Source organism: Zeus faber (assembly GCF_960531495.2).
Source record: "Zeus faber genome assembly, chromosome: 1".
In the NCBI taxonomy this organism is placed as follows: Eukaryota; Metazoa; Chordata; class Actinopteri; order Zeiformes; family Zeidae; genus Zeus; species Zeus faber.
Window position 1 is genome coordinate 45,615,089 of NC_137193.1, and position 13,679 is coordinate 45,628,767.

General features: G+C 43.5%; 1 protein-coding gene across 1 annotated transcript; it reads right to left on the bottom strand.

Annotated features, from left to right (window-relative positions):
- Window positions 1-4,178: 4,178 nt before the first annotated feature.
- Window positions 4,179-11,328, bottom strand: lpla (lipoprotein lipase a). The gene is made up of 10 exons (XM_080010141.1): window positions 11,135-11,328; window positions 9,968-10,173; window positions 9,437-9,616; window positions 8,572-8,683; window positions 7,616-7,858; window positions 7,119-7,361; window positions 6,072-6,192; window positions 5,649-5,831; window positions 5,451-5,558; window positions 4,179-5,291 (listed from the first exon to the last, which is right to left on the bottom strand). Exons 1-10 carry the CDS (start codon window positions 11,229-11,231, stop codon window positions 5,240-5,242), a joined length of 1,545 nt encoding a protein of 514 aa, XP_079866267.1. The 5' UTR covers window positions 11,232-11,328; the 3' UTR covers window positions 4,179-5,239.
- Between the last annotated feature and the right edge of the window lie 2,351 nt (window positions 11,329-13,679).

The following is a 13,679-nucleotide window of genomic DNA, read 5'->3' on the forward strand; positions in this document are numbered from 1 at the left end:
GGGAAAATGGGGATAAAAATGTGAAAGTACATAATTACACTGTTTTATGACTAGAATTAACATGGTCCTGGCAGCATGGCTTCTCATTAGTCAGAATACGCGCACTTTTATTGGCTTCGCTCCCTCCATAGCCAGAGGTGGAGTCTGGTGCTGGTGCCGGTGTTGGTTAAACACAAATCATCCATCAGTTCAGTGCAGTTTCTTTATTGTTCCACATGGGGAATGTGGCCGGAGATTAAAAATAACGACAACAACAACAACAACAACAAAATACCTACAGCTAACAGTTTGAAACTATTACCATAAGTCAGTGATAAATGAATAAAAAGTTTAAAAAATTATAAACATTTATTTTTTTCTTTTTCATTTGTTGTCCACTTGATCAGGCCTACATTTTTTAGTTGTATTATTAGTATTTTTTTATTTTATATTATATTATATTTTTATTATATTATATGATTTATTATTCATAGTATTGTTTTATATAAATTATATTGTTATTCTCCTTCCTAATATTATTATTATTTTTATTATTAGTAGTAGTAGTAGTAGTATTAGAATAAAAAGAATAATAAGAAAATACATTATTGAAATATGTAATTGCAAATGTCTTAATTGATGCAGTTGATTTACTCAACATTAATAATATCAAGCATTATGGCAACATATTCTACAAAGCAAATAAGTATTTGATCAGTCTAAATAAATGGCTTGTACTTCTAAGTCCAGGAAGGAGGGTGGACATCTTCACGTGTAAAGATAGTTAAACGCAGCTCAAGTTAATTGACCCATATTGATTCATTGAGGTGTTACTGTGGACCAGTGTGCACAACCCCCCATATAGTGAACTTCTTGCTGGGGAAACAGAACCACCTGAATGAAACACAAACACAACTCAGCTGTGTTTTCCCCTCCATGGCACGTCAAAATGTCCGCTCTGAAAAGGTTCCATCACATAGACCACACACGGCGATGGTCAGGAAACGTGCGTGAAAGCCGTGCGCCAAACAACGTTTTTGAAGTTCACCTGATTAGGAAGTGGGTCATATGGGTTTTTAGGAGTTGGACTAAAGAGGAACAGGAGCTTGTTATGGATATGGCTGGGAATTTGGGGCTCCGCTGCACAGCAGACCTCTGACGTAACGCCTCTAACATGGTTATTTTTCCCAGAAATCCAGGGACACATTCAGGAGGCTGTTGTGTCCTCACACAGCCAGCAGCGTGGAGAGCTACCTCCCACTTCGAGGCCAGGTTCAAGTTTCCATTGAAATTCCGAAGATTCTGTGCATTTCATCAGTGTGTATATGGTCTCGATATCTCCACTTCAGAACGAGGGAAATTATTATTTGTGTCACAAGTTTTGCGATTCACTCAGTATCAGAGAGGGGTCATGTTTGGCTCAAATTCACGAACGTTGTTAGGTGTGACAGGCGTCTCCATAGGTTTCTCTCTCTCTCTCTCTCACACACACACACACACACACACACACACACACACACACACACACACGCTGGTATCGCGGTTCCCACCAGTTGCTCCTGTGACGTCCAGCTGGCCTGAGTGTGTTGCTGCCCTTCTTAGAACACACCGGTTTTCCTGGTAACGCAGCAGAGAAGGAACAAAACAGCGTCGCTCTGGCCGCGACGATCCCATTGTCTTAGATTGAGGAGGGAAGTGGCCCAAATGTTGCGTCTCTGTATTATTTTTAGGGTGACAATATGTTAACCTGGTATATGGGTTTGCTGTTGGTGTTTTTTTCAGCCGAATGACAATTTGGAAATAGCCCAAAGTCATTCATTCCACATGTTTCACATGGCACAGTGTTCTAGATCTTCACGGTAGATGTCTTTGGGAAAACGGATTCCTGGAATGGCATGTGAAGTGATTATAATCAGACCCATGTGACGAGATATCATAGATGCGGCTTTGTTTTATGTATTCTTTAGTGTCAATTTATCACGGCAACCCCCTCTGCGCGCACACACACACACACACACACACACACACACACACACACACAAGCATACTGTTTTTATCCAATATCTGCTATGATACGCTTGATAGGGCAAAGTGTGGACAGAGTTCCAGGCTTGATGGAATCTCTGAAAACACTCCCTCACTGTGCATTTTTTCATTTAAGTCTCCAATGTCCACAGCTTAGCTCAGAATATTTAGGTTGTGCTAAATTAGGCCAGTAAAGATGACTCTGGCGAAATAGCTGGACGTTAATAAGTCACCATTACCACGGTGACGAAGCAAACACAAAGACGCACATAAAAGCTTTCTCGGTTTTACACGTGCCAGTGTGTGGTTGATCCACTGGGGTTCAGAAAGGGAAATCAAGAACAGTCACAGACACCCAAGTTGAGTACAACACATTCAATTTAGGATTAACTAGTAGAGCATTAAAACAAATGGTGTTTTGTCAGTGAAGTAAACTCTTTAACCTTGCAGGTTTGACAAGAGGACCTTATGGAACACACAGGCCTCTTTCCTAGACCCACGGGATTCAACTGAAGGGCAAAGTAAAAATTTTAAAAGTTTGCTGGACCTCAACATTTGTCTAAGTTTATGTGGCTTGAAAGACTTACTATATCGTCCAAATGAGATAGTCAGTCGTCTGAAGGAGATATTGAGTTTTTCTAACTCAAAGACTTTCCATCCATTATTCAAAGCTGGTGCAAGTCTGCTGAAAACAAAGATTTTGCACATATTAGTCATAGAGTACAATGTTGGATCGCAGTAGAAACCTTGTGGTCAATATCAGTTCACTTATATGGAGCATGCATTCCTGCTCCATCGGAATTCAATTCAAGCTCATAATAGTGATGATAGGTCAGATGAGAACTGCTTATCATGTACTCTTGTCACATTTCTGGGGTCAACAGCACTTTTCCATCACCGACACTAATCCATGAGAGCCATTTTGTTTCCACAGTGATCACTACTACCATTTATAAGCAGCTGCATTCTTTACATTGTCTGAATATTACATTATGTAATCAGACTTGGTGCCAATACAAAGATGCATCAGCCTCCCATCGTAGTGGTCGTTTTTTCATGTTAATTTGCCAGCACAAGCTCTAAAAATTTTTATATTTTTGAGACATTCTTCAGGGGACAATCTGAGATACAATTCTCCCTCCCAACAATTCGTAGAAATCTTTAGTTATTAAACTAAATCTTTTACTGGAATATCATTAAGTTGAATGGCTGGCAGCGTATATTCAGAGTTGATTTATAGTTGATGTCAGGGACGTAAGGCTTTACTCAAAACCTGTCCTCCCTCACAGTCCTGTCCAGGAAGCTAATCCAAAACTTGGGGAATCAGAAGTAAAAAGCAGCATTCATCACTTCCCTCACACTGGATCAGTGTTGCATAACTTGTTTGGAATCCTCAGCGTAGCGAGGCTGGAGATGAGGACGATCTGCAGTGTAATCTGTTAAGCAGCTTCAGGTGGCAACAATTGCCTTTCTGTTCATTAGACGGACGCCTTAACTAAGTAATACCTTATTTCAATTTATTTCAGGGTTTTTCTTGGGACACGGTGATCAAATAAGCAGAAGACATTGATTTGATTGGAGTTCTAAATAGTCCAAATCGTATTTAGGTGGTTATGGAAGTATGCACACCGCATTAGATGGCAGTGTACGCGTATTTTGATTGTTTTAAATGTCAGCCACTGCCAATCACAACTGAAGAGCCTTGAAATCCACTGCAGACATGGAGGCTTCACTTTTCATATCTACAACGAGCAAGCAGGGGGGAAAAAAGAAACGTTTTTATGCATTTTTTCTTGTACTTTGGCAAATGCCGCACTAAGTAAATAAAGTAATGAACATAACGGTTGAATTTTGAGGTCCAGCCATTATCTGAATTATTTCCTTCCCGTAAAGAAATGTGTAACTCCTTTGCTTCACTTCGCCCGATTACTTAGTTACGAAGACATGCGATGAACATTTCCAATAAAATGATTACAATTTAAAGAAATGCTTGAAGGGGTGATTCAACTTCTGAGTTTAAATTGAATTATATATTGCTTTATTAAAACACGTTTGATTTTCTTTAAACAGTGCACTGCATTTCACTTCATTAATATCAAAGCTGGCGAAGGAGACCAATTTGATCAATCTTCAAACAAAATGTGTCCGATAATAAAAAACAACAACACCAAAAGCAATGTTTACCTGTGAAAATATATTACAGCATAATATACAACTATATACAGGTACATTCAATCAATAGAGTAAGAACAACTCTTGGGATGTATTTTGGCTATTATGTAGGACAATCCATCATAGTTCCAAAGGCTTTCATGTTTCTTTTCTGCAGCTTTGTGGTGTTTCCACAGATGCAACGATTCTGTTATAGATTGGGCTTAAATCAGTGAGTTAATCCAACCGATTTTATAAATAATACAGGAACATATAGTAAACAGCATGTTTAGCAGTGATGACCTCAGTTATCTACAGTCAGGGTGTCAAATTCATGACAGGAGCCTTTCAAAGTGACAAGTGCCGAACACAATAACCAAATGAATACGACCAATAAGCGAGGATTCAAGAAATTTGTATTCAAATATATATAATACTGATGGGGTAAAAAAGGATATTTACAAGGTGTGATACTCCATTCAATAGCTAGTAACATTGTTGGTCCCTGTTGTGGCTGGATTGTCAGATTAGGGAGAGAGAGAGAGAGAGAGAGATACAAGAGACTGACCGATTATCTTGAACAAAATGAACATACGTCCATGCCTAAATGACGCCTATCACTCCATGATTTATACAACAATCATCTGAGTTCACATAGGCCCACAAAAAGGCAACCTATCAAGGGTTTGCATATACAGTATATGTATATTTAGAAATATATATGTACACAAGAAAATAAACTAATGATTACCAAGATACGCCGCAAATGTTAAGGCAAGATTGACCAAGTAACATTTTTGCAAATCACAAAGAAAATACAATTTCCCAGGATGAAAACTGAATGGAAGACAAAACAGAAATGATGGGATGGATTCGGGGAGGACTAAGCATGAGGTAACGTAGGTTGCACTTGGAGTTGGAGAGGAGTCTGCAGCATCTCTCTGCTTCTACTACCAACGTCACGTTTGTGTTTTTGGGGGGGGGGCTTCTTCTGCGACAGTTTTCCGTGCTCGGTCCCCTCCTGCTTTGGCTCCGTGTGTAGAGATGAAGATGTGCAAGTCGGGGGCGTCTTCAAGTGCAAATTTCAGGCGTTGTTCTGCCCAAAGAGAGAGCCTTGCATTTTCAGCTTGTGATTCCTGGAAAGAAAATGACACTGTAACGAAATCTCCTTTTGTAGCATCGATGGGTGACATTTTTCAACAAAGGTTACAAAATATAATTTGTGAAGCAATGTCATTTGCCAAAATGATTAAATTGTGAGAACAGAAATGAGTGGAAACCCCTCTTTAACGTACAGTCTCTCTTTGCGGCTCATGTTGTCCTCTTTTGACTTGACAAAGATTGCGTCTTCTCCTCCTCTGACCAGGTAAGAAAACTCCCCCTCCTTGGCGCTGAAGATCACCCTAAAAAAATCACACATTACAAGAAAAGTTACCAACGATTCAATAATCCCACTTAAAGACAAATTGAATTATTTTGAGGGCAGAGCGTACTTGGACTGTTTCTCTCCGGACTTGACGCGCAGCTTGCGGATGTGGAACTTGCTGCTGCCCCACCAGTCGGACCAGCTGAAAATGGCATCTTTCTCCCAACGCATCTTTACAATCATCAGGTCTCCGATGTCCACGTCGGTGGTGAGCAAGAAGGAGACGGTGCTGTTTCCCTTCAGCACCGGCCTGCAGGGCAGAAAGGAGGAAATATTATGGAATATGATACGACTTAGTTACACACTAATGAAGGAGAGGCGTCCTGTGCATGCATGTGTCCATATAGAGTACAGTGTATTTTCAAGACCTTATTAGGACTGGGAAGATGGATGGCTGGAAAGACACGGAGATGCTGACCCGGCATGCATTTAGGACACGTGCGCGGATGTACAAAGCTGTTCATACAAATGCACGAGAGGATTTACGTACATTTGAAAGGGAATGTCCTCCTTCTCGGCGTGCGTTCCATACAGAGAAATTTTCAGCGGCTGCTCTGTGAAGCTCAGCGTCTTCTCGCTGAAGAAATGCACCTTCACTTGATAGTGGAAAACTGAGAACCAAGGAACGATAGAGAGAAACAGAGAGAGAGAGAAAAATATTGAATGAAGTACCAATTTACCTATAGTCCCAATTGATTTATAGCCTTATATATTTGCTCAGATGTGGGCCCATCCTACTTATCAAAATACCAAAACCAAGTCACTCTATAGTCCTGACAAGTTGGACTTGGCAAATAGATCCCAGCGATGGTGTAAATTTCCATGGCCGTGGATGACGTGCATGTGGTGTCGTCTTACTGAAACCAGCTCCCAGCCTCTGAAATACCATGACCTCCTCCACATGCGACCAAGTGACCACCGGTTAGCACTTTGCCTCGCTTGGTTTGTTTTGGTTTTCGTTTATGACGCAGCCACTGACGGAGCTATCAGCTACACTCTTTGTGTGTGTGTGTGTGTGTGTGTGTGTGTGTGTGTGTGTGTGTGTGTGTGTGTGTGTGTGTGTGTGTGTGTGTTCAGTATATGTGTAGTAAACCCCAGAGGTGATGGTAAATATTAACTTGAGTTGAGACAGAGGTAAGGGCACTAGAGCAATGCAGTCTGTGTGTGTGCATTAACATAGATCTCATATATGCGTCGTCCTGTATGTTTGGACTGGTATGCGTTGGCCACTACAACACGCGTGGGCTGATCAACTTTGGGTTCATTCCTGCAATAAGTTGCTGCTACAACTGCTAAATTCAACAACAACAGCTTAGACCTGAGGATTATTTCACTTACTCCGCAGTACTGTGTGTCAATCAATTAACTCAGCTCACAGTAATCCAACAGGCATGTACCAGCGCAGGCAGACTTATGTATAGCGGTAGCTATGCATTATCCTATGTTCTCCAAGTGTTGTTTTTAAACAAACCACAGACCACAGCAACCCACCACCAACTCCACATCCAGGTGTCCCTTGTTCTCCCGGGTTTTTTACCTTTGTAGGGCATCATGTCGCGGGTCTTGAGGTACATCTTGGCGCTGCGGGGCACGCGGACCTTGTTGACGTTGTATCCCAGCTTGTTGCAGCGGTTCTTGCGGCAGCTGAGGCACAGGCCCTTGTTGAAGGCGCTCTGCGAGCTGCAGCGGAACGCCAGGCTCTGCTGCTCCTTGTTCACCAGAGAGTCGATGAACAGGTGGATGGAGCGCTCGTGGGAACACTTGACCAGCTGGTCCATATCTGCAGAGGACAGCAACGGTGAGAGAATGAAAACTTTAAGTTGCTTCAGGTAATGACATCACTCAAAACACTGTTGTCCAGGCCATTCCTCTAACTTAGGGACACCTGGATGGTTTGAAGAAAATTGTGCCATATGTCTATACAGAAGTCTATATATATATATATATATACACAGTATATATGCAATATGCATATATTGCAGCAGTACATCAAATCAACTATCAACAGGGGTATTTTGTCTTTGTGTAACATACTCTGAAGGCCTTTAATGCCGGCGGACGCAATCCCCAGCAGGGTGTTGTGAATGTCGCAGCCCGGCTGGAAGGTGCCTCCGTTGGGGTAGATGTCCACGTGGCCCACGGGCCTCTGGATCCCGATGCTGCGGTCCGGGGAACCCCTGGTGTTAGTGTGCAGCACGTCCACAAACTGGGCGTCTTCTGGGGAGAGGATGTTCTCGTTGTCAGCGTGTTCGAAGGTGGGACCGGCGGGATCGAGACCTGAGTGGAGAGGGGGAAAGACAAGGTTCATAAACCCAAGGGGGAAAGGAAGATCAATGTTTCCCCAAACTTTTCAGTCTAGCGGCCATAACACTGTAGAATGTGCAGCTCGTGCCAAATGTGAGGCAGTGATTATGGGATCTTAGCGCTTTGCTGCTCACCCAGCTCCCACCTCCCCACCTCGCAGTAAGCACCCCATTATTCTAAGCAGGTCAGAGAAATGCCAAATCTGGATAAACTTCATAAAAGGCAAATGGGGGAATTCTGCCCTCAGCTTGGCACCCACTGGCTGCACGCCCACAGTGTGCAGTAAAAAGAGCTCGGGCTGTAATGTCTGGGATTATTCTGTTTTGCTGTTGTGCTGCGTGGACCAGCAGGGCTGCAAAGTCCTGACAAATTTAACTTATTTAAATTACTGAAAACAAAGATACATATCAAAATTAAGACTTTATTATCTTCTGGGCACAGTATGCAGAACACAACAATCTGGTCTCTTACTCGGCTTTATATTCCCCATGGACACTGTTCTAGACGTATAATGAGCCAAACTCTGCTTTACTACATTCTTATATGAGAACATGCCTTGTAACGACTAAATTATTATTGGGAAGAGTGGCCTGTTGTTTTCATTTATTTATATTCATTTAAAAATCTGTGTGTATGTACAGTATGTCATATACAGCTGATAAATCTATCGTTGAAGTTGCTCTCACCAGTGATCCTGCTAATCTTGTGGTCAGTGAGGTCTCCAGCGATGCCGGCTACATGCGCTCCCAGGCTGTAGCCCAGAAGGTGGATTCGTTCCCAAGGCAACTGCAGCGTTTTCTGGAAGGGAAGAGATGAGCACCATGGGTAAAACATCTCTTAAACAGACAATATATCTTAATATGGAAAAATGCATTGTACAAACTAGAGCTAGACCTGGCCAAACCTTGTAGAAAGAAGGAGAAAATATACAGGTATATAGTCATGGTATGGATAAAGCACTTTGCCAACAGCCTAAAAGCTCTTCAATTACAGGAAGATAAACAAAAGATAAACAAATGCAGGATTTACTTATGGTAATTACTTATGCCGAGTTGTTTAACCTTTCTTCCTCTTAGCATCACATACAATTTTAAAACAATATCAAGTCTTGTAACGAGAAGCTGCCCAGAAGTCAAAACAAGGTCATAAAAGGTTTTTATTGGTCGTGTAAAATCATAACCAGAAGGAAAATGCATCTGCAGCCCTCGATACCAAAGCATTACATCACCAGCAACAGACTTGTCACAATTCCAAAAACTGGTCTTTTGGACCCGTTTTATGGGTTAGTTTCCTTTTCTTAGACATGAGCGTGGTGATATTTTGGCAATCCAACCGTGGCAGTGTGTGTTGGCTTTTATAGACACCAAATATCCATTAGTCCCTATAACAGTAAGGATCTGTAAAATGGGATCCACCTGTTCTCCAGCTGAGCTGCTCTTGCGCCAGAACACACACGCGCACACACACACACACACACACACACACACACACACACACACACACACACACACACACACACACACACACACACACACACACACACACACTCACTTGGATCCAGTTGACAAACTTGGCCACGTCACGGCCCACCAGCTTGGTGTAGGCGGCAGAGGTCGGGTAGTGCTGGTTGGCTCTGGTCAGCCAGTCCACCACGATCACATTGGCATTGGGCTCCCGCTCGTAAAGAGCTGACACCAGTTTGGGCACCCAGCTCTCAAACATCCCCGTGACCTGCGAGATGAACCCATGAAAACAAAGGAGACTGGGGTGAGTTGCAGGATGGCAGGATTCAGTTTTATTCTTCTACTTTGTGATTGGAGAAGAGCCAAGGGGGTCATCTACTTCAAGCATTGCATTATTTGCTGCATTAATTACTAACTCATCACTGAGTTCTATTTCCCCCCCAGACTACCGTGTAGGAACTCCTAATATTTTGGGGATGATTAATTCTGAATGACTGTTTCTTTCTCTGTGGCCAATCGTCCTACATCCACTGAGTTCAATGGAGCTGAGGTCAGATTCAAATATTCCTCTCTTTTCCTACATTTACATCTCCGAGACATGATTCTGACATAGGCCTACCGTCCAGCCGTGTATGATGATGAAACTCTGCATTTCGGGGTTGAATTCACACTCTGCGATGGTGTCCGGCTCACCGGGCACAATGTAGCACAGGTCTTCGTCCGGGACGTCAGCGGTGCGGAGGGAAAACTTGGACACGATGCCGGTGTAGTCGTTGATCCATTCTGTGGTGGTAGGCAGCGGAGTAGCGGTGACAGTGGAGTTTGCTGGAGAAGAGCAAGACACACAGAGCACACAGAGCACACACACACACACACACACACACACACACACACACACACACACACACACACACCTTAGTTCAAGTGGGTTATTGCAATATATCAGGTAGAATGTCAAAAGTGGTGTGAGTTGCAACTAGTAGGCGATGTAGTTTTATGGAATAAGATCATTTAGGGTTATCCATGCAACACTCAAAAGCAGTTTATTTAATCATAAGGCAATACAGTCATACACAAAATGAGAAAAACGTTAAATAGAAATCATAGTAAATGATTGAGCCCACTCTGTTCTGTCGTCAATTGAGATTAAAGAATTAACCTGAAAACCAGGACTGGACATAGCGCAGTGAAGTGTCGCCCCCTTTAGCCTGAAGCTCACCTCTGCCAGGTGAGTCAGTATACAACTCAGTACTGTATACGTATACTGCACATATTGTAAAACATGCGCAAATGCATGAGAAATTATTGCTCTGAAATCTGGATGACCATTGATCGTTTTAAAAAACGTACTTTCTCTTTTGCTATTTTTGATCTGTGCAGGCAAAGCCTTAGAATTATAAACAAGGTTGCATGAGGCATGACGTGGTCCCTATCTCAAAAATCAATGCTGGAACCTCTAGAAATTGAACAGACGAGTGCAGATATCTGCAAGAGAGTCCCGCCATTCGGTTATCACTGCAGGTCTTTCCCCCCATAAAGTATTGTGACAAAAGGCCTTTAAGGAGTCCGTGTTCTACGGGCGCTCCTAGAGGTGGATGGTATCAAACAGGAGCAGATCTGCACACCGGGGCACTGGCGCGTAAAGTCGACAGGCTTCACTCAAGCAGTACTTAATACCTAATTACTTCTAGCAGTAATCACTACTTTTTATTACAGTGGGGGAACAACATACAACACACTCTCGAGAACGTGGATCTAAAACCAATAGAGAAATGCTCATTCTTACCAAAGACAGGAGTGGGCTCAGAATTAGAAGAAAAAGTGGCGCACATTTTGGCCAAAAGTATCCAAACAGTTAAAAAACATAATTCATCTCTCCCCATATTGCTGAGGGCTCTTCTTGCCGCTTGCGTGTTTGCTCAACGGGGCTGAGTGGAGATGGGTCCAGTTGCACGCAGGTCACGGTGCTCGGCGCGCAACTTGCGGTCAAAGGAGTAAAGTTTCTGCCGCTTCCAGTTATTTCTATGAGCTGCTCATTTGCATACTCGCACGCCATTGGCCGGGCGCCCGAAAAGGGGGCGGGGCTCGAACTTGGTCCAAAGCCAGGACTCTTTGGGGCAATCATTCATAAGTTTCTGCCCTTCGGCAGAATTCGGACACACCTCGTCCCAGAAATTTACACAATACCACACACGAGCCACACACACACACACACACACACACACACACACACACACACACACACACACACACACACACACACACACAAACAGATCTGGTGAAGAGCATGGATGTGTTGTAAACCCCCCGCTCCCATTCGTGGACCACATGGAGAACTCAGACACAGTGACAAAGCACAAAATCCTGGCTGTGATGCCACAAAGCCTTAATTCTCCAAAGGCCCTCTGGTCGTCTGGCAATCAAAAGTCCCCTTTCGAACCTCTTCAAAGCTGGACTAAAATGGTGTCGTTTTACCTGGAAGTTCAGAACGCTCACGCGACCTTATCTGACCCGCGCGAGTGACGACGTGCAATGTTCGGGCGCACAGATTGGAGTCCCCGTGTCGTTGCATCATCGTGAGTCACAGTTCATTTCTGCGGATCGACGCAAAAGCACATCCAAACATCGATTGAAACGTCATTTCATCAAATCCGGTCAAGTGGGTTGTAAACCAGCTTGAACAGAGGTAGGCCAAACTTTGGGGGCAAGAAGACCACTGTGTTCTGTTCAGCTGTGATATAGATCGATATGGGTAGGGTCTGCGTGGTCTAAGAGTCACTTTGGCAGCGCCCTTTGGAGCCCTTAACATTAAACGCAGAATTGAAGCACAGCAGCATTTTTACCCAGTCATCATCTGCTGTACAGTACAATTGCCATTCCAAATATAGTCTGCTGCTTCTTTGAACTGCTAAATATGTGTGTGTGTGTGTGTGTGTGCGCGTGTGTGTGTGTGTGTGTGTGTGTGTACGTGTGTGTGTGTGTGTGTGCATAAATGTGTGTTTGGTGCCGGGCACTGTCAGGGTGGTGGTGCCTACGGCCTGACCAAGGGGCCCAACCCGGTGGTTAGACGGAGGAGCGCCGCCTTTCCTTGGTCTCTTGAGATCTCAACCTCTGGTGCTGAACAAAAACGTTTCCATCTCAAACAGCAGAGTCGTCGCAGTCGCGCTTCCTTACCCCGAGGGAGAGCCGTGACCATGAAGATCAGGCAGAAATGTCCGTGCATGGCCAGAAAGTCTCCCTCAATACCAGAGTGAAAAATACTTGTGTCTTGGACATTGTTTGTATAAATCAAATCCTCAATGCTCTTTAAGGAGTCCTTAAAAGAGGAGTCCCTTTTGGGAGGAATTTTGATTGGGTGGTTTTCTCAGTTGCTCATAGATACAATCAAGATTGTTAGACCCAGTCGGTAGGATGTGATGAGCATTAGAATGATAGCCCCACACAGTCAGAGCGATAGAAAGAGAAAAAGCAAGAACCGTTTGATAAGCAGACAAGCAGTTAGACAAACACGGATGAAGACAGACGGACGGACAATTTATTTCAACAACAGTTGCCTCTGTTAGATATGCAGACGGGCTCCACTGTTCTGGTTCGTACACAGATCTGATCGGCCTTTCTTGGCTTTTGGGTCGTGCAGTCCCTCCGCGCTCTGATTTTGATTAGCTTTATCAAGTACGGCGGAGGAAATTAAAAGCTCACTGAGAACTCACAACATCTGGATGAAAAAAAGTGTCTTTTTGATTTCCTGCTGGCAGGGAGATTCTTCATTTCCCCCAAAGCAGCAGAGCCACCATTGACTTCCTCTTGAGCACCTCGGTGCACCTTGGTCATCCTAATCATTTTCACATACTATTTGAGAATACTATGGTTTCTGACGCACGTTACACTAATTTAAATACGTACGTAGTAGTATACTAGTAAGCCATTGTGGATGCAGGGCCAGTGTCCATCTTTTTGGAACATGTTGAAATGATGACAAACATTTACCTCGGTGATAAATGCTGGCCCATCTGTTTATCTCACGCTCTCTTTCTCTCACACACACACGCACAGATATACACACACATACAGAAAGACTAACGGGAATACAAGTACAAACAAATACAGGGCACACACAGAACCCACCCATGCATCCTGACAAACACGCACACACAGGCGCACACACAGGCGCACACACACACACACACACACACACACACACACACACACACAGACCAAATGGAGGAATCCCTTATCTAAACCTTGGTTTTTTGACGACTCACACAGAAGGCTGATTCTAAGAAAGACGAAAAACGTGGCTTTGGTTAGACTTGCAATATGAATACTTTGGG

Coding starts and splice junctions, on each gene's coding strand:
- lpla (XM_080010141.1), bottom strand. CDS start 11,231: ATGGGGAGAGATGAATTATGTTTTTTAACTGTTTGGATACTTTTGGCC. Junction 9,617..9,967: donor TCATCATACACGGCTGGACG/GTAGGCCTATGT, acceptor TTCATCTCGCAG/GTCACGGGGATGTTTGAGAG. Junction 5,292..5,450: donor ATGAGCCGCAAAGAGAGACT/GTACGTTAAAGA, acceptor TTTTCTTTCCAG/GAATCACAAGCTGAAAATGC.